This window comes from Enhydra lutris, unplaced genomic scaffold, assembly GCF_002288905.1.
Source record: "Enhydra lutris kenyoni isolate GAN:26980312 unplaced genomic scaffold, ASM228890v2 scaffoldscaffold38, whole genome shotgun sequence".
NCBI lineage: Eukaryota > Metazoa > Chordata > Mammalia > Carnivora > Mustelidae > Enhydra > Enhydra lutris.
In genome coordinates, this window is record NW_019154122.1 from 626,265 (window position 1) to 644,090 (window position 17,826).

At 49.9% G+C, this 17,826-nt stretch overlaps 1 protein-coding gene across 1 annotated transcript; it reads left to right on the forward strand.

The window, feature by feature from the left end:
• The first annotated feature begins 1,982 nt into the window (after positions 1-1,982).
• LOC111154792 (tripartite motif containing 63) lies at positions 1,983-13,346 on the forward strand. The gene is made up of 9 exons (XM_022514706.1): positions 1,983-2,358; positions 3,212-3,384; positions 5,447-5,615; positions 6,380-6,475; positions 7,690-7,923; positions 8,684-8,706; positions 8,993-9,117; positions 11,403-11,477; positions 12,755-13,346. Exons 1-9 carry the CDS (start codon positions 2,200-2,202, stop codon positions 12,763-12,765), a joined length of 1,065 nt encoding a protein of 354 aa, XP_022370414.1. The 5' UTR covers positions 1,983-2,199; the 3' UTR covers positions 12,766-13,346.
• Positions 13,347-17,826: the final 4,480 nt, after the last annotated feature.

Sequence of the window (17,826 nt, forward strand, 5' to 3'; positions counted from 1 at the left end):
AAGGAGCTTGGGGTGGGGTTGGGGGACACTTGCATGGTTCAGTGGGTAGAGCTTTTGACTTTTGATTTTGGCTCAGATCATGATCTCAGGGTCGTGGGATCAAGCCCCACATCCCATTGGGCTCCGCACTCAGCGAGGAATCTGGTTTTTTCTCTCTCTCTCCTTCTTCCTCTGCCCCTTCCTCTGCTCAAACATGTGCACTCTCTCTAAAAATAAGTAAGTAAGTAAATAAATAAATAAATAACAAAGGGAGCTTGTGCTCCTGAGTCAAGCATGCCTGCGTTCATGTCCTAGAGCCATTTCTTGAAAGCTGTGTTACTTCATGGCAGCTATGTTATGCTCTGTACTGCAGTTTCCTCATCTGTGGAATCGGGATGGAACAGGTCTTACGTTGCTGGCTGTTGGGGTAATAAAATGAAATAACACTTACGAAGCGCTTAGCATCGTGCCTGGCACTAAGTAAGTGCTCAGCAAAAACTAGCCATTAACATTTTGGTGGGGACCACCCCTTCCTTAAAGTTCCGCAGTCTCATGGGGTGCCAGGCTGGCTTAGTTGGTGGAGCATGGGACTCTTGATCTTGGGGTTGTGAGTTCAAGCCCCTCATTGGGTATAGAGATTACTAAAAAATAAAATTGTAAAAAAAAAATTCCCTAGCCTCTTGTCCTCTGGGCCTCCTCCTCTTTCTGTGACTGGTTCTCCCTCCCACTTCTTCCCCTCACCCCACAGTTGGCTCCTCTATGTCTTCTCTCAGGGCTCTAACCATCAACTTTTCTTCAGGTGGAGGGGATCCAACCTCCTCTCCTACCACCCTTCTTTCGTGAGACCCTGGACATTCCTGTATGTTCTATGGTATCTTAGGCTCATCCTTGAGGCCCACTGTCACTGCCCCCACTCTTGCCCCAGCACCTGCCACTGGCTGGCCCTATATCACTTTGTGTGAGATTCTACCTTAAAAATAGCCATTGGGGGGCGCCTGGGTGGCTCAGTGGATTAAGCCTCTGCCTTCGGCTCAGGTCATGATCTCAGGGTCCTGGGATCGAGCCCCGCATTGGGCTCTCTGCTCAGCGGGGAGCCTGCTTCTCCCTCTCTCTCTTTGCCTGCCTTTCTGCCTACTTGTGATCTCTGTCTGTCAAATAAATAAATAAATAAATAAAATCTTTAATTTACTCTAATAATTTCTACCTGCCAACACAGAAGGTGTCCAGAATAACGTAGAGAAAAATTTAAATTTGTGCAGAGAGCAAAGGGGAACATCTGGATAACCTCTAAGTGTCCAGGTAGGGCTTCACGGCACCCATGATAGCAATTTCTGTTTGCCTCCCTCCCTGGGCTGTGAGATTCTCGGGGCAGGGAGAAGGATTACTCATTTAGCTGTCACTCTGGTGCCTGATATATAGTTAGTACTCAGAGAAATGTCTGATGAATGAAAAAGATTCCTGGCTTTGCCACTGACTTACTAAATGACTGTGAATAAGTTCCTTTCCTTCTCTGGACCTCAGGGTCCCCACAAGGGCACTGGACTATGTCTCAAGGAAGCCCTTTCAACATTAGAGTGAAGTTAGTGGCCAATGGATGCAGGAGGGATGGGCTCGCTGGGGTGGGGTCTCAAGATGTCCAGCAATATTCTGTGCTCAGGGATGGGCTCAGAGAGAAGGGCTGCCCTGACCCCTCTTCTCGGGAGCTACTCGGTTACTTTAGAGGAGGAGGTTGAGGGCAGTGAGGGATCTCTGGCGATTAATCCTGCAAATCTCAGTGGCCCCACTCTTTGGGTCCCCTTGCTAGCTTACCTGCCTGGTCTGGGAGACTAGTCTCTGGAGGAAACTCTGGTAGCCTTTCCTCCCCCCACGCCCGCCCACGAACAGGCTGTTCTTGTTTACGACCCTCCTCCCGGGAGAACAGCGATTGCTCATCCCTCCATGTGATTTGAGAGGGCCGGTCTTTCAGGCCTGGAGGAAACTCAAGCCCCAGCCAGCCACTTGGCATCGGAATGCTCAGCTGGTCCCCTCTTGGGGCTCATGTGACCGGGACCCGGCTATAAATATCAGAGGGGCCTCAGACCAAGACAGAATTCGGGCGCCAGGAGAAGAAGGCAAAGAGGCTCTGTGTGGGTATTTTGTGACAAAGGCAAGACCCCAGGTCTGCGTAGAGTAAAGCAGGTGAAGGAGGCAGCCAGGTGAACCCCCACAGCTCCCGACAATATGGATTATAAATCAAGCCTGATCCAGGATGGGAACCCCATGGAGAACCTGGAGAAGCAGCTGATCTGTCCTATCTGCCTTGAGATGTTTACCAAGCCAGTGGTCATCTTGCCTTGTCAACACAATCTCTGCCGGAAGTGTGCCAATGACATCTTCCAGGTCAGTTCCGGGCGGGGCCAAGTCCCGGGCCCCAGGTGGCGGCTCACCATTCCTGTCGTGGAAAGCCATTCTCTCTTAGTCAAGGGCTTCTAAACAAGGGCTGGCTTTCTCCCAGACAGAGAAAGTCCCAGAGGAGACCTAGGGGCTGAAGGAGGCTCGGGGGCAGCTCTGGCTGCCCCATTCCTTCTCCATGACGCGTGTTTCCCGTCCCCACCCTGCCCCCAGCTCCCCCACCGCTGCCCTGAGCCTGCAGTTGACTCTCCAATCAGGAGTCAAATGCCTCAAGCGATAAGTGGGAGAGGCAGGCGGAGAGGAGAGAGAAACCAGACCCCAGGGGTTGGAGCCAGCTCTCTGGTGGCAGGGGGCCCAGAGCTTTAGGAGGAGGAAGGTGGCCAGGAGACACTGGGCAGTAGAGGCGTCTTCCTTCTCGAGGCCGGTTCCATATAATATGGGGCTGGAGGGAATCCATGTGCTTCACAAGGGAATGAGAAGAGGCAGGACTCAAGGTTCCCAGAAGCACTTTACAAAATGTTCTCTCACAGTTTGATCTTTAAATTAGCAGCCTTCCCAGCTGGGTCTAATAATCATGCCCCTTGCATGAATGGGTTGGAGGCTTGGAGCGAGAAGGTTGCTTGTCCAAAGTCATTCAGAAGATGACCGTGACTTGAACCTAGGTCTGCTGATCCCAGACTCGCTTAGCTGTTTCTTAGGTGCTCCCCGCTGTGAGTGGCTGGCTCTCATCTCAGGGTGGGGAGCTCCAGGTCAAATGGTTTGACAAGAATGGTTGGGGGGAGCAGGAAGAAGGACAATCAGAGATTGTCCCAGGCTTCACCTCTGTCCTTGTCACCTGCAGGCTGCAAATCCCTTCTGGACCAACCGGGTTGGCTCCGTGTCCATGTCTGGAGGCCGTTTCCGCTGCCCCTCCTGCCGCCACGAGGTGATCATGGATCGTCACGGAGTGTACGGCCTGCAGAGGAATCTGCTGGTGGAGAACATCATTGATATCTACAAGCAGGAGTGCTCCAGGTCAGTCCACCTGGCCGCCAGGAGCCCAACCTTCCTCCCCAGCCGGTCTGTGCCCAGCTCTCCCAGGCTCCTTCCCATCTGCCTGGGGTCCAGAACCCTGGCTGGAAGAGCTAGACTCTCCAGTCTAGAGAGCCATCTCCCTCTTCCTCGAGTAGAGCGGAGGCTCATCTCTATCCCCTGGCCCTGGCTCTCAGTGTCACTCAGGGAATAGGAAGAGCCCAGACATTAGGCTGCCCTCCTAGCAGAGACTGAGACAGGAACCAGGGGAAGGGCGAGATGTGACAGGGAGAGGGATGCACTAGGGCCAGCTTAGTGGCCGCGACAAGCAAAGAAAAATGCCCAGAGAGAACACAGCCGGTCTCTCTATGGCGAAGGTGACCGCTATCACTGCGGGCCCTGGGGAAGCTTCCTCTTGCTGCCCCACCACAATCCTGTGGATCAGGCATGACTTTCATCAGCCCCATTTCACGGATGAGGAAGCTGAGGCTTAAAGAGATGATGTCAATTGCCCAAGCTTTCCCAGCTGGGAAGAGAAGTGGCCGGAAACAGCTCCGACAAATCTTCCAGGCTGCTGCCCTCAGGCCTTTTGGTCCCAAACCGTCACTCAGTGGCTGCCTGCAGGCAGTGTCCTTCCCAAGCACAGGGGACAGTCCAATCTTAGTGAGAAAAAGCCCTGACTGGGCGAACCATTGGCGAGTCTGACTGCTACTAAGGCACTGTGGGAACTTGGGTGAGTCATTTTCCCTGTCTGCAGAAGAGGACGGTGGGGTTTGTTTTTGTGACTCTCAAATAGGGTTTTGATGGGAAATGTTAAACGTATCAAATATTTGTGGAGGACCTCCTGTGTGTACCCATCATACTAAGCATTTTCAGTGCGTGACCCTGGTTTAATTCTGATGGTAATCCATGCAGCATTCTTACCCTCGTTCTCCAATGAAGAAATGGAGGCTCAGAGAGGGTTCAGAGGGTGGGGGTAGAGCCAGGTGGCAAAGGGAGACCCCTGCCAGGATGGGGGGCCCTGGGCTAAAGGATGAAAGGAAGGTAAGTCTGGAAAGGAACTTATTTAAGAATGGGGGAGATAATAATGCCTGGGGTGTGACCAGTTGTGCATGGCTGTTCAGAGGTGAGGCATTGCCATGGGTGGGGGATAGTCATCAGCTGACATTTGTGAGATACTCGCTGTGTTAGGGGGTGGGAAAGCAGCGGCAGTGTAGACACGGGGTTGGCTCTAAATGAGCGTATAGTCTAGCTGGGGAGGTAGGACTGAGACCCCAAAACTGAGCCTCAGATGGGAAGAAACTGATGCCCCAAGAGAAACACAAATAATATGCCAGAGTCCCAAAGGAGAGAACACCACCGAGGGAGAAAAGCATTTGAAGAATGTGTGTTTGGGAAGGAAAAACCTTTCTGGACTTTAAGTTGAGGTTTAGGCTGAGCTGTTAGCCATCCCTGGGCTGCCCGTGTTCTGCCTGTGTGACTTGGGACCCACACATGGCTTCCTTTGCTGAACCTGGGGCCACCCTCCCGACGTGCTTACAGATGTGTTCTCGCCACCTGCCCCGAGTCACGCCCGCCTCCACGCCATGCACTTCACGCTGCAGAGATGAGGAGAGGCAAGTCTCCTTGCTCTGATGGCCGTTACAGTCTGGTGGATTAAATATAGAATTTAGTGAGGCCACGCTCAGAGTCCAGTCTGCAGTCACCAAGAGCTACAGGGGCTATAATTAGAGCAAGTGCACTCTTGTCTCCCCTGCCCTGACCGGATGGGTGACCTTGGGCAAGTCAGTTCACCTTTCTGTCCAGTTCCAACCCTGGGATTCTACAGCCTTTCCCATGTTCAGCACTGGCGGGGCCTAAGGCCCACCACCAACATCAGAGTCCCAGGACATGAGGACAGCCTTGGTGTCACTGGCTTTCTTGTTTCTGGGTCTCCAGAAAATGAAGAGGACTGGAGACAGCCAGTCACTGAGAGCTCAGGCCCTAGATCGGGGGTGAGGGGGCACTGGAGCTGGGGAGGAGACAGGGCCTCCCCCATCTGACTTGCGCTTCTTCTCCACTGCAGTCGGCCCCTGCAGAAGGGCAGCCACCCCATGTGCAAGGAGCACGAGGACGAGAAAATCAACATCTACTGCCTCACGTGTGAGATGCCCACGTGCTCCATGTGCAAGGTGTTTGGGGCTCACAAGGCCTGCGAGGTGGCCCCGCTGCAGAGTGTCTTCCAGGGACAGAAGGTACTGGCCAGGGTGGCCTCCACCCCCAGCCTGGGCCTGCGGGGCATGGCTGGAGGATTCAGGATGTGGATTTGATCCCTGTCGATCTGCTGAGCCGGACTTTCAGGAATAGTCCCTGTGGAGGGACTTCCCAGGCCACAGGAGGAGGTGGCTGAGCTCATGGGTTATACTTAGAGCCACTTGAGAGCACCTGGGTGTGGTCACAGGGGAGCGACCAGACCCCTGGGTCAGGCCACCAGGGTCCTCTCAGGCCACGACTTCTAAATCCCAGGGTGCTTCGGGTCCCAGATACCTCTGTGCTGTGCTGATTACCTCTCCTGTGGCAGAAAGTGACCCAGAACCCACCCCCACCCCCCACCGGGGCCCCCAGGCCTGCGGGAGTCCCATCATCCTTCCCATGCACTAAGCTGTGGCCCCTCTTTCTGGACACTTCTTCCTTGCCTCCCACTCTTCTCTTGATCTCTCTCTTCTAGAACTTTCCAACTCTATTTCTTTTCTGCGTCCCTTCTTTCCTAGAAACAGACCCCTCCTCTGACAGTACATTGCTGTTGTATTTTGGTCATGTCCCCTTTTCTGGGCCTCATCTATAACATCAGGGATGCAGTATCTCTCTGATGTTCTCTGCTCTGGCCCCGAGCGGCAGCTCAGAAAGAGGCTTTTTCTGGCAGAGAGGGGAGGGCGGGTGCCACCCCCGAGAAGACAGGCTCTGAGACTATTTCTGTCTCTCCTCTCCTGATCCCCCACCCCACCCCTCCTGCCACTAGACTGAGCTGAGTAACTGTATCTCCATGCTGGTGGCAGGGAACGACCGCGTGCAGACCATCATCACTCAGCTGGAAGACTCCTGTCGAGTGACCAAGGTGAGGGGGAAAGGAGTTCTGTCTGGGGGTCTGAAGCCTCTCGGGGCAACCTGGTTTCTGAGGTCAAGGTTCACCTGGGGGTAGTGGCTGCTGGTTGGGGCCTAGAGGCTGGGGTGTTCAAGCGGGGTTGGTGGGGTGGGGACCAACTGTTCCATTCAACCACTCATTCACCAAAGGCTTCTGGAGCACAGCTGTGGGCCGGGCCCTGCCAAAGGCGCTGGGGATGGGGTGGTGACCAAGACAGACCTGATCCCTGACCTCAGGGAGCATCCCAGCAATAATTCTCAGTATTTCTTCAGCATTAATAGTTTCCAGAGTGTTGTCTTCAATGTGTCGTAGACTAAAGCTTCTCAAACTTAAAAGTGGTTCAGATCACCCTGGGATCCTGTTAAAATTCAAGTTCTGATTCAGTAGGTCTGGAGAGAGGCATGAGGTTCTGCATTTCTAACAAACTCCTGGGGTGTTGCCCAGCTTGTGGGTCCATGGCCCACACTGTGAGTAGCAAGACTATAGAAGCAGAAAGAAAATTTTCTATCTCTGCAAAAGCAGCTGTGATTTTCCATCTCCACTTGAGGTGGGGGAGCTGGAGAGGAGATGGGGGGAAGGATCATCCTACTCCTGGTGGACGAAGAGTTGTGTGAAGGGAGGCTTCAAGGGAAAGAGGGGTGCATTGCTACTACTCATGAGATGCTCCCAGTCTGAGAGAGGGTAATAGAGGCCCCTAGTCTGATGAGATACTATTACTATTCCTATTTTACAGGTAAGCAAACTAAGAGGTAGCATCTGTGTTGGAGAGAAGGGAGCCTCAATGAGGAGGCCACTAGAAGAGGCCCTGCTAGGACCAACTGAGGCAGAGCTTCCTGAATCCAGTCATGATCCTAAAATGGGGTTGTGGGGAGGAAGAGAGTGACTTGGGCGCACATAGAGGGCCCCGAGTAGATCATCCCATCTGACCCTGGAGTCTCTATTTTTGACGAAGGGGCTAGCTTTCTCCATGACACCAGCCTCCAAACGTTATTGGTGTGCTAAGAAGCTATGAGACCTCAGCAAGTGCTTTCTTTTTGCTAAGCCTTCATTTTGTCTTCTGCAAAATGGGGACATAGATCTCTCCCAGCTTCAGACCTCTGATTCCTAGCACACCCATCCCAGGAAGGAAGTGCCCGGAATAGGGAGGAGGACCCCACAAGGTGCGACTCCGAGAATTCTGTCCCCAGGAGAACAGTCACCAGGTGAAGGAAGAGCTGAGCCAGAAGTTTGACGTACTGTACGCCATCTTGGACGAGAAGAAGAGCGAGCTGCTACAGCGGATCACACGGGAGCAGGAGGAGAAGCTCAGCTTCATCGAGGCTCTCATCCAGCAGTACCGGGAACAGCTGGACAAGTCCACTAAGCTGGTGGAGACGGCCATCCAGTCCCTGGACGAGCCTGGTGGGGCCATATTCCTCTTGGTGAGCGGAACAGAAGGGTGTGGGCGGTCACTTCAACCAACGGGTCTGACTAAAGGGCAAGTCATGCTCTGTCACTGGTCACCCATGTGCTCCTGGGAAAGCCATTTAAGGTGCTAAGCCTCAGTGTCCTCGTCTGTAAAATGGGCGCACAATGATTCCTACCTTCTTTCCTCTTAACCCATTTTGTGAGGATCAAATACGAGGATGTTTGTGAAACATCCTCGTATTTGTAAACTGCGAAATACAGTGTCCATGTAGACTGTTCATCGAGAACATTCTATGGGTCAACCACAGAAGCAGAGACAACAGAGATGAACGAGACACAGCCCTGCCCTAGAAAAGCTTGTTGGGGGAGCACAGAAAAGGATCAACGATAAGATTTCACAGCTCAATAAAAATTTCCAAGCACATACTGTGGACCGGGGTTTGGGCTAGACATTGGGCATAAAAAGGTGATTAGGGTATGACTCTCATCTTGGAGACTTGGGGGTTTAAGAGTGTTTAGAATGATACTCTGAAAATCCAAGCTTCCTGCCATGACCAAGGAAAGGTCCTAGAGTGATGACCAAAACCCATGCAGACCATGAACAGAAGGAAAAAACCCAAGTGCTGTTCAAGTCAGGGCAGGGAGCAGGTCCCACTGAGGCTGCGGAATGGCACCAAGGGCCCACCTGTGGCCCAGTCACTGTTTTTGCTGATTTCTTGGGGCCACTTCTTCTGTATTCCTAACCCTTCGCTCTCTCTCTCTTTCCCCCAACAGAGTGCTAAGCAACTCATCAAAAGGTCAGTATCTCTCCAGGACTATGATCCAAGGCCCCACCAGGGCCTCTGATCTCTGTCCAGTGGGCCTCCCCCTGTGCATGAGGTCGGCTGGGAAAGTCTCAGCAGTCTAGCTTTCCTGGCCTTTGCATCCCCTGCCTTTTGTGAGAGAGAAATACCCCACCCTCCAGGGGAGCCTCTAGGTGCAAAGCCTAGGTGTGGGCGTAGCTACATGCACTGATGTGAACTGGAGCTAAGACACCCCCTTCTCTCACCCTGCCCCTCCTTTCTCTCTCTCCCACCCCCACAGCATTGTGGAAGCTTCCAAGGGTTGCCAGCTGGGGAAGACAGAACAGGGCTTTGAAAACATGGACTACTTTACTTTGGACTTGGATCACATAGCAGACACCCTTAGGGCCATCGACTTTGGGACAGGTAAAGGAGGTGGCAGTGCCACATGTCTATTTCCCTGATAACACTAATTATATTAATTATAATATTAATATAATATATAGTAAAATAATATTATAATATTATTATAATATATAACATAATATAATAATATTATTATAATATATAACATAATATTATAATATTATATTATATTATATATATATATTATATTATAATATTAATAATATTTCCCCAATAACATGTCTATTTCACCCCTGGTAATCTGCTTCCCTTCCATTGAGCCCCACCTGGACGCAGGTACACTAGTAAACAGCCAAACTCCGACAGCCAAGTTCTTCAAGAGCCCAGAGCCTAGCACAGCACCTGGCACATAGTTATCGCTCAGTCAATTACAGATGGACCTGCTGCTGGGAGGCACACGGCAACTGGAGTCAGGCAGATTAAGTTCAAATATTCGTTCTGCTACTTGTTATCTGTGTGACCTTTGGTGAGCCCCTCTCCTTCTCTGAGCTGCATTTTCTTTTTCTTTTTAAATTCTTATTTATTTTAAGTAATCTCTCCACCCACCATGGGGCTCAAAGTCATGACCCTGAGATCAAGAGTCATGCGCTCCTCTGCCTGCATCTGCCAGTCGCCCCTGAACTGCATTTTCTAACTTTAAAAATTAAGTTAAAACGTGGGCCTACTCGTCGTGACCACACCAGGGTGCTCTTGCAACAGATAAGATAGCGATGCAGGGAGTACTAGATAAAAAGTAGTTATAAGGCTGGGCTTAGCTTCCGCTTCTTAATCCTACCATCTTTGATACTTGGGCACCTTAATTTACCTGTTATTATGTCCTCATTTCTGTTTGTAATTACTCTACCACAGAGTACCTATAATAATTATAACAACATAACCATAACAATAATTAGGAGAAAGTAATAAGGGGAAATGAGGAAACCAGATGAAGAGCAAAGATTTAATGATTTGCCCAAGGTCACACAGTTGCAAGGTAGCTATTTAGAAAGAGAGAGCGGATCCAATTTTGCCAAGTGTTGTACTGATTTGAGAGGCGATGCTCCAATGACCCACTGGGAAAGACAGAGCTGGCCCGTCCCACACAGGCTTTCAGAATCTGATGTTGAAGCTATACTCAGAATTCCAAAATACCCCACTCGTTAAATTCTGTCATTTAACTTAATGAGATAGTTTCTATTGTTGTCTCCATTTTGTAGTTAAGGAAATAAAGCTAAGAGAGGGTCAGTAATTTGCTGGAGGCCACACAGCGAGTAAGTAGCCCAAGCAGACTCCACCAAGGGATTTGACTCCCAACACCCTAGGGAGGAGTCTATGAGACGATGCGTGTAATGCGTTTGGCGTGCGCGTGTGTGCCCGCGCACACACACGATGCTTGGCACAACATTTGGCACATAGTAAGTGCTCGCAGATGCTGCTAAGAGCACTTAATTGTGATAATAATTCAACAACAACAACAAAACCCACTGGGTTATGCACAGGTCCCGGCTATGTAGCTGGAAACTGGACTGATGTTTTGGAGGCATGAACTCTTTCAAACCTCTCCCTACACACTCTTGACAAATGCCCTGCTCTCTGGTGATTCCCGCAGGGCCCCAAAGCATTAAGGAAGTGGCTTGGGAGAGGGTGGGGGTGGAGAACAGACACATTCCCTGTTAGTGGAGCTTGACGGCGATGTCCCGGGATGGGAAGGTGAGGACATAGGTCGCCGCCTGTCTGTCTGGGGCTCAGTTTCAAAGAACTATCAAGGAGATGGCCCAGGAGCATCCCCCACCCCCAGCCACCCCTTTGTAGGCTGTGGAATGAGGAAAACTGGACAAGGAGTGCTAGGCAAGCATATTTCAAAGACTGGGCAAATTCCTGCAAGACAAGGACTCTGATCCCTGAGACCCAGGGAGTCGGGTCTCCTCAGGTGGTGTGTCTCTGTCTAAATGGGAGGCCTGCAGAAGCACAAAGCGTGCTCCCCCCAAAGTCCCCTCTGGACACTGGCAGGTCAAGCGATAGGAGCTGCTGTTGCTACTAGAACAGAGGTGTGCTGAACCTCCCTCCTTTGGAGGGGTGTGAGAAGGAAGGAGGATGCCAGGGGGAGGAGGAAGTGGGTCTCCGTGTAGCTTAGGTTCGGCAAGCTTGTCACCTCCGGAACCACTCATGTCACCACATGGCCATGGGGTCTCAACTGGGGGTCAGCAGGGGTTTGGATAAGTGCTGTCTCCAGCCTGGTGCCCCTTCGAGAAGCTCTTCTGAGGAGCTGGCCCCATCCTAATACAGTGGTTCTTTGTCACACACAGATGAGGAAGAGGAAGAGTTCATTGAAGAAGAAGAAGATCAGGAAGGGGAAGAGTCCACAGAGAGAAAGGAAGAAGGTAAGAAATTCATCGTTTGTTTGTTCGTTCAGTCATTCAACACCACGAAATCCTGACTGTATGCAAAGTCCTATGCTGGACCCCGGGGATGAGGCCAGTATGTAGTGATGGCCCTGATATGTGTTTTATCCCTTCTGAGGGTAAAGTCCTGTTCTCTTTATCCTGAGAGAAAAAAAACCAAAAACCAAAAAACAAACAAACAAAAAAAACCCCCAAAATTATTCACAATAGAAAGCTCTCTAAATGATCTTCCTGAGTGGAAAGCAATACAGTGTAACATAAAAAACGTAAAAGACAAGGGAGTTATGAGCCAGGCTAGGCCCGCTAACTTTTGTCTGGCCAGCACAATGTTTAAATTTTTAAAAATTAGTGGCCAACATTTAAAAAATTAGGAGATGGGGGAGAGGTTTTTTGTTTTTTAAGAGAGAGAGAGAGAGGAGAGAGGAAAGGGAGAAAGAGGATCCCAAGCAGGCTCCATGCCCAGTCTCACGACCCTGAGACTGTGACGTGAGCCAAAATCAAGAGTTGGAGGCTTAACCAGGCGCCCCTGTTTTTTGCTTTGTTTTGTTTTAAGGAACTTTCAACTAAGAATCTGGACCTCTACCTTCTTGTAAAAATTTGGGAAGAGCTAACAATGCTTGCCCCCACCCGCCCCACCAATCCCAGAGAGCGGGCGCTGGGTAGGGACCGCCCCCTCTGCCAGTTTGCTCCGCCCACCACTGCCACTCAGTCTGGTCCTCTGCCCGCTCCTGGGAGCATCTGATCACCCACGTGCCCTCCCGCAAGTCATTTAGAAAACTCTTTGGGCCGCAGAGCTGGTTAAGTGCCTGGGTTCTGAATGGCAGCTTTCCCAAAAACGAATGGTATAATCTTGGGCTGCTCACAACTTTTCAGAGTCTCAGGCTACCTATCTGTGCACTCGGGAGTGATACTACTGACCTCAAAAGGTTCTGGTGAAGAGTAGATGTGATCATTTAACATAGTGGCGCATAGAAAGGACGTGTTTGCTGATTAGCACATGTTTGCTAATAGGATTTTTCAAGCCAAGTTACTATTGGAACTAAATTCCAATCCAGTTGAAAAATACAGGATACTCTTTCGGAGTTTTGTGTTGGATCTGCAATCCATCGTGTTTTGACGACTAAATTCTATTTTTCTTTAAGAAGGCAGAGGCCCGGAAGGAATTGGAGTCTGATAATTTTGTCACTGGAGTTTGGTAAACCCTGGATCCCCCTGTGCCCTGTCTCACCTTGTGTTTCTTTGTCTTTTTCTTGCAGGACACCAGTAAGGAACTGGATGAGGGAGAGACCTTCTGGATGCAGAGATGCTGGGGAGGGTGGGGAGGGGCGCAGCCGCCTTGGTGACAGGCCCAGGGAGGGAGAGGTCAGGGCCCCTGGAGGGACAATGCGAAGGTGTGTCTTCTCTCCACTCAGAGAGCAGGGACTAACAGTAGGACCCCCACTGCTGTGTCCAGCAGCCACTGAACCAGAATTGGAAATGTGCTTGAAACAACCACACAGGACACTTTTCTACGTTGGTGCAAAATGGAATATTTTGTACATTTTTTAAATGTGATTTTTTTGTATATACTTGTATATGTATGCCAATTGGTGCTTTTTGTAAAGGAACTTTTGTATGATAATGCCTGGTCATTGTGTGACCAGCTATTGTTAGAAAGAGGGGAGGGAAGTCAGGCTGACAAAGCTGCCCTTTTCCTTTCCTGGGAGGGAGGGCTGGGGATCACTCACAGGCCTAGAAAGGGATACTGTACCGAACAGGTGTCAAAGCCCATCGCTGACGTAGGGGATGGCACCTGAGTTTGTGTTACATGTTGTTCAATAAATGCACAGCGCTCTCTTTCTGTTATTACCAAAGAGCTGGGGTTTCATTCAGCCTGTTGTTCTGGAGAGATGATCTTAGAGCGGATGGACGGACGGCCTGATGAGAAGTGTGCCGCGGCTTGGTTTCCACCCCACCAAAGAAGAAATTCTTTAAAATAGCATTTCCCACTGGGAGGGGCATGGAAAACTGACCCTGAGAGGGGGTCCTCTAGAAACAGGTTTAGTGCCTTGTTCTCTGGTCCTCCCTAACACTGGGACGGAAGCAAAGCCTCAATGCTGTAGCCTCAGTGCGATCCCAGGGCAGCCAGAGGAGCGGGAAGTGGCAGCGGGACAGGAAAGGAGGGAAGCAAATATGACATGGGACTTGGGGCATCACTGAGCCTGCCACGGCATCACCAAGAGACCTCCTGCTGCTTGCTCAGTCCCTGAGATGTTTCTAGCAGGTCCTAAGGAACACAACACTGCTCAAACCAGTTCATCAGAGGGAAGGAGGGAGGGAATTCTGTCTCCATCTCAGTATATAAGTCTGCCTCCCAGAGTGTTAATTCCCTTGCACTTCGGGGTTGCACTTCCGGGTCACCCCCCACCCCCCCCACCCCCGCCTGGGGCAGCTGCAGGGGTGCGGGGGGCGGGGGGAGGCTAAAAGGCGCACCTGACTGCAGTGTTGGGATGAGCGGAGCCTCTGGGCCCAGTTAGGTTGGACATGGGTGCTGGCTTGACATGGGTGCTGGCGTGGCTGCTGCTCTCACCTCGGGCGGCCCAAGAGTGGCTCTGCGGGAGCCTGGCCAAGCCAGCCACCAGAGCTAGGGGATGGGTGAGGCAGAGACCAAGGCCGAAATAGCTTCCAGGGTCTCAGGGAACAAGGAGCCAAGGAGCCAGTAGAGAGGTGAGGCTGAGCGGATCCAAGGAGGGACTTACTGGGTCTGAGATGCTGCAGACTTACGCATTTGAGAAACACTGCAGAGTCTGTCCCAATTTTTCAACATTGAGAACACAGCAGCAAGGTAAGAGCTCTGAGCAGTCCTGCCATAAAGAAGGCTATTTAACCTTAGACAGTGATCGGTCCATCTAGTTAATGGTGTTTGAAATGCCGCCGCTTGATATTTCCTGGTGGATTGAGTATTTAACCCAACATTTCCCAGCTTATTCATTCACGTGATGTCATCCAGAACTAGTGTCCTGTGGAGCTCACTTTACAAAAGTGCTTCAAACCCATCACACCTTTGTCCATTTTTATTCTGGGACCAAGACTAACTCAGTCCCTAACTTTGAATTTTTAAAATTTTCTCTTATTTCTAATCCTTTCTAAAGTTACTATTTTTTTAAACCAATTATGGTGTCTAAGTGGGATGTATCTCCTGAGAGGATGAGGGCCCCCACATGTGGGGTGACAATGTGTGGAAGTCAGTGTTGCGGGTCGTGACAAGAATTCACCTGAGGCGGGACATCTGGCTGGTTCAGCTGATAGAGCATGTGACTCTTCCTCCTCCTCTTCTTCTTTTTCTTCTTCTTCTTCAGATTTTATGTATTTATTTGAGAGAGGGAGAGAGCAAGCACAAGCAAGGGTGAGTCGCAGAGGGAGAGGGAGAAGCAGACTCCCTGCTGAGCAGGGAGCCCGACATCGGTTCCATCCCAGAACCACAAGGTCATGACCTGAGCTGAAGGCAGACTCTTAACCTGCTAAATCACACAGGCACCCTGAGCATGTGACTCTTGATCTCAGGGTCATGAGTTCAAGCCCCACACTGGGCACGGAGCCTACTTTAAAAAAAAGAAAAAATCACCTGAGGCAGAATAAAGGAGATAGAAGTTTACTGAATATACCTGGAAGGGAGCAGAGGGCAAGACAGCAGAGGCCAGGCTGTCTGCAAGGAGGCAGGGGTGGCTGCTGTGTATAAAGGAGGAAGGTGAGGCAGTGTGGTGAGGTATGGAAACTTCCCCCTTTTTGGTACTTGTGCCGTGTTATAAGTGGCCCATTGGTTACTTCGGGCCTATGGATATTTTGAGGGGGGGGGTCCCCGTTTGCCTAAAAGCGGCCCCTACACAAATTGTGTATATTACACACAAATAAACAAAACGGGCTATAGATTTAAGAAACTGCTGCATAATGCAATTCTGTGTTGGGACTGTGCAAGGCAAGGAAGAGAACACTGCCAGCCCCTGGAAGCCTCAGAGGGCCCACTCCTTGGAGGTAGCCACTGTTGTGCCTTTTTTTTGGTAATCACACACTTGCTTTTCTTTATAGTCCTGAGGTATCTTCCGATAGGCCATGACCGATGGAATTTTCGGACAGAAAGAGAGAGGTCTCCATCATTTTGAAATCACAAGAATCAGTATTACAACGTGTCCACATTCTGCCTCCAGGTTGCTGATAACGTGAGAAAAGGCGTATCAGTCCACTATCTTCTGGACTGATCTCTTATCGGAAAGAACAGGGAAGGCAGTCAAAGCTAGTAGACAAAGTTTTAATTCCAGGGACGTATCTCTTGATTGCAAATGGGAAGGTCTCTACTTGGCCACACAAAGGGCTCTGCTTATTCTCGAAAACCAGAACACTTAAGGGTAGTATGGAAGGCTCTTGATCAAAAACTTCCTTTAAGGGGCCCCTGGGTGGCTCAGTGGGTTAAAGCCTCTGCCTTCCGCTCAGGTCATGATCCCAAGGTCCTGGGATAGAGTCCTGCATCAGGCTTTCTGCTCAACGGGAGCCTGCTCCCCCCCCACCCCCACTCCCCCGCCTGCCTCTCTGCCTACTTGTGATCTTTCTGTCAAATAAATAAATAAGATCTTAAAACAAAAAACAAAAACTTCCTTTAAGATCATTGCTGTAAGAAAGGAAAGCTTCAAAGGGGTTATGCCAGTGAATCTTCAATATGGTTCCATAGCCTGCTGCATTCGAATCACCAGAAAAAGTTAATTTTTTTTAATCTTTATCTTTTATTTTTTTAAAGATTTTATTTATGTACTTGAGAGAGAGAGATCCCAAGTAGGCAGAGAGGCAAGCAGAGAGAGATAGTGATGCAGGTTCCCAGCTGAGCAGAGAGCCCAATGTGGGGCTTGATCCCAGGACCCTGACTGAGATCATGACCTGAGCTGAAGGCAGAGGCTTAACCCACTGACCCACCCAGGTGCCCCAGAAAAAGTTTATTTTTCCCTAAACCTTTAATTTGGGAAAATTTCGAGCATATGGAAAGGTAGAGGGAATAGTATAATGTACCCATCAGTCAGTTTCAACAGTTTTTGACACATTTGTTTCTTCTCTATCATTACCCATTCCCAGCACTGGGATTATTGGGGTGCAAATCCCAGATATCAAATCATTTTATCTTTCAATACTTTAGGTAAAGGTACTTTTTTTTTTTTATTAAAGATTTATTTATTTGAGAGAGACAGAGGGGAGAGAGCAAGAACAGGTGCTGGAGTGGGGGATGGGCAGAGGGAGACAGGGAGAAAGAATCTCAAGCCGACTTGCTGAGTGTGGAGCCTGGCATGGGGCCCAATCCCACAAGCTTAAGATCATGACCCCAGCTAAAAATCAAAAGTCAGACACTTAGTAGACTGAGCCACCCAGGTGCCCCTACAATCTCTATTTTTAAAATAAAATTCCTTAGGTTGAGGTCTAGGAATTGCTAGGTCATTCCCTTGGGCCTCCTGGCATAAAATAAGGGGACCGAGCACTTTTTCACTGTATCAAAGTCTTGACTGGTCTGACTCTTGCAAATCAAAGTACATTTTGGAAAGTATTAATTTAAAGGAAAATTGACATAAAAGGTTTTTATAAAATGAATATATACATCTGAATCCAACTTATAAATCTGCATCTATTAAGACTTACAATGTGCTCTGAATTGAAGGGAACGAGGGACACAAAAAATATGCTTTTTTTTAAAAGATTTTATTTATTTATTTGACAGAGAGATGGCAAGTAGGCAGAGAGGCAGGCAGGGCGGGGGGGAGCAGTCTCCCCACTGAGCAGAGAGCCCGATGTGGGTCTTGATCCCAGGACCCTGGGAGCATGACCTGAGCCAAAGGCAGAGGTTTTAACCCATTGAGCCACCCAGGTGCCCCAAAAATATGCTTTTTAAACCATAAATATTTGCCATCAAATAAGTTATAAGATTCTTTTTTTTTTTTTTAAGATTTCATTTATTCATTTGAGAGAGAGAGTGGATAAGTGGGGGGAAGCAGCAGAGGAAGAGGGACAAACAGATTCCACCCCCCCACCCCCCACCCACTGAGCAGGAGCCCCATGTGATTCCCGGCTCATTCTGAGGCTGGATCCCAGGACCCTGGGATCATGACCCCAGCCGAAGGCAGACACTTTACCCACTGAGTCACCCAAGTGCCCCAAGTTGCAAGATTCTGATTGAGTTGGTTTGATGCAGCCTTTTGGGAACCTGCATTTTAACACCTTTTCCAGGTAATGCTGGATCTCCTGGTTCTTAGACTATACCAGGTAAACCACAAAGCTTAAGGTAGACCTTTCTCACACTCATTGACCACGGAAGGTG

What these genes read in the sequence shown, in the direction of transcription:
- LOC111154792 (XM_022514706.1), top strand. Translation starts at nt 2,200, where the DNA reads ATGGATTATAAATCAAGCCTGATCCAGGATGGGAACCCCATGGAGAAC. An exon ending in GTGCCAATGACATCTTCCAG is followed by an intron (nt 2,359 to 3,211) that starts GTCAGTTCCGGG and finishes TGTCACCTGCAG; the next exon opens with GCTGCAAATCCCTTCTGGAC. An exon ending in GTGTCTTCCAGGGACAGAAG is followed by an intron (nt 5,616 to 6,379) that starts GTACTGGCCAGG and finishes TCCTGCCACTAG; the next exon opens with ACTGAGCTGAGTAACTGTAT.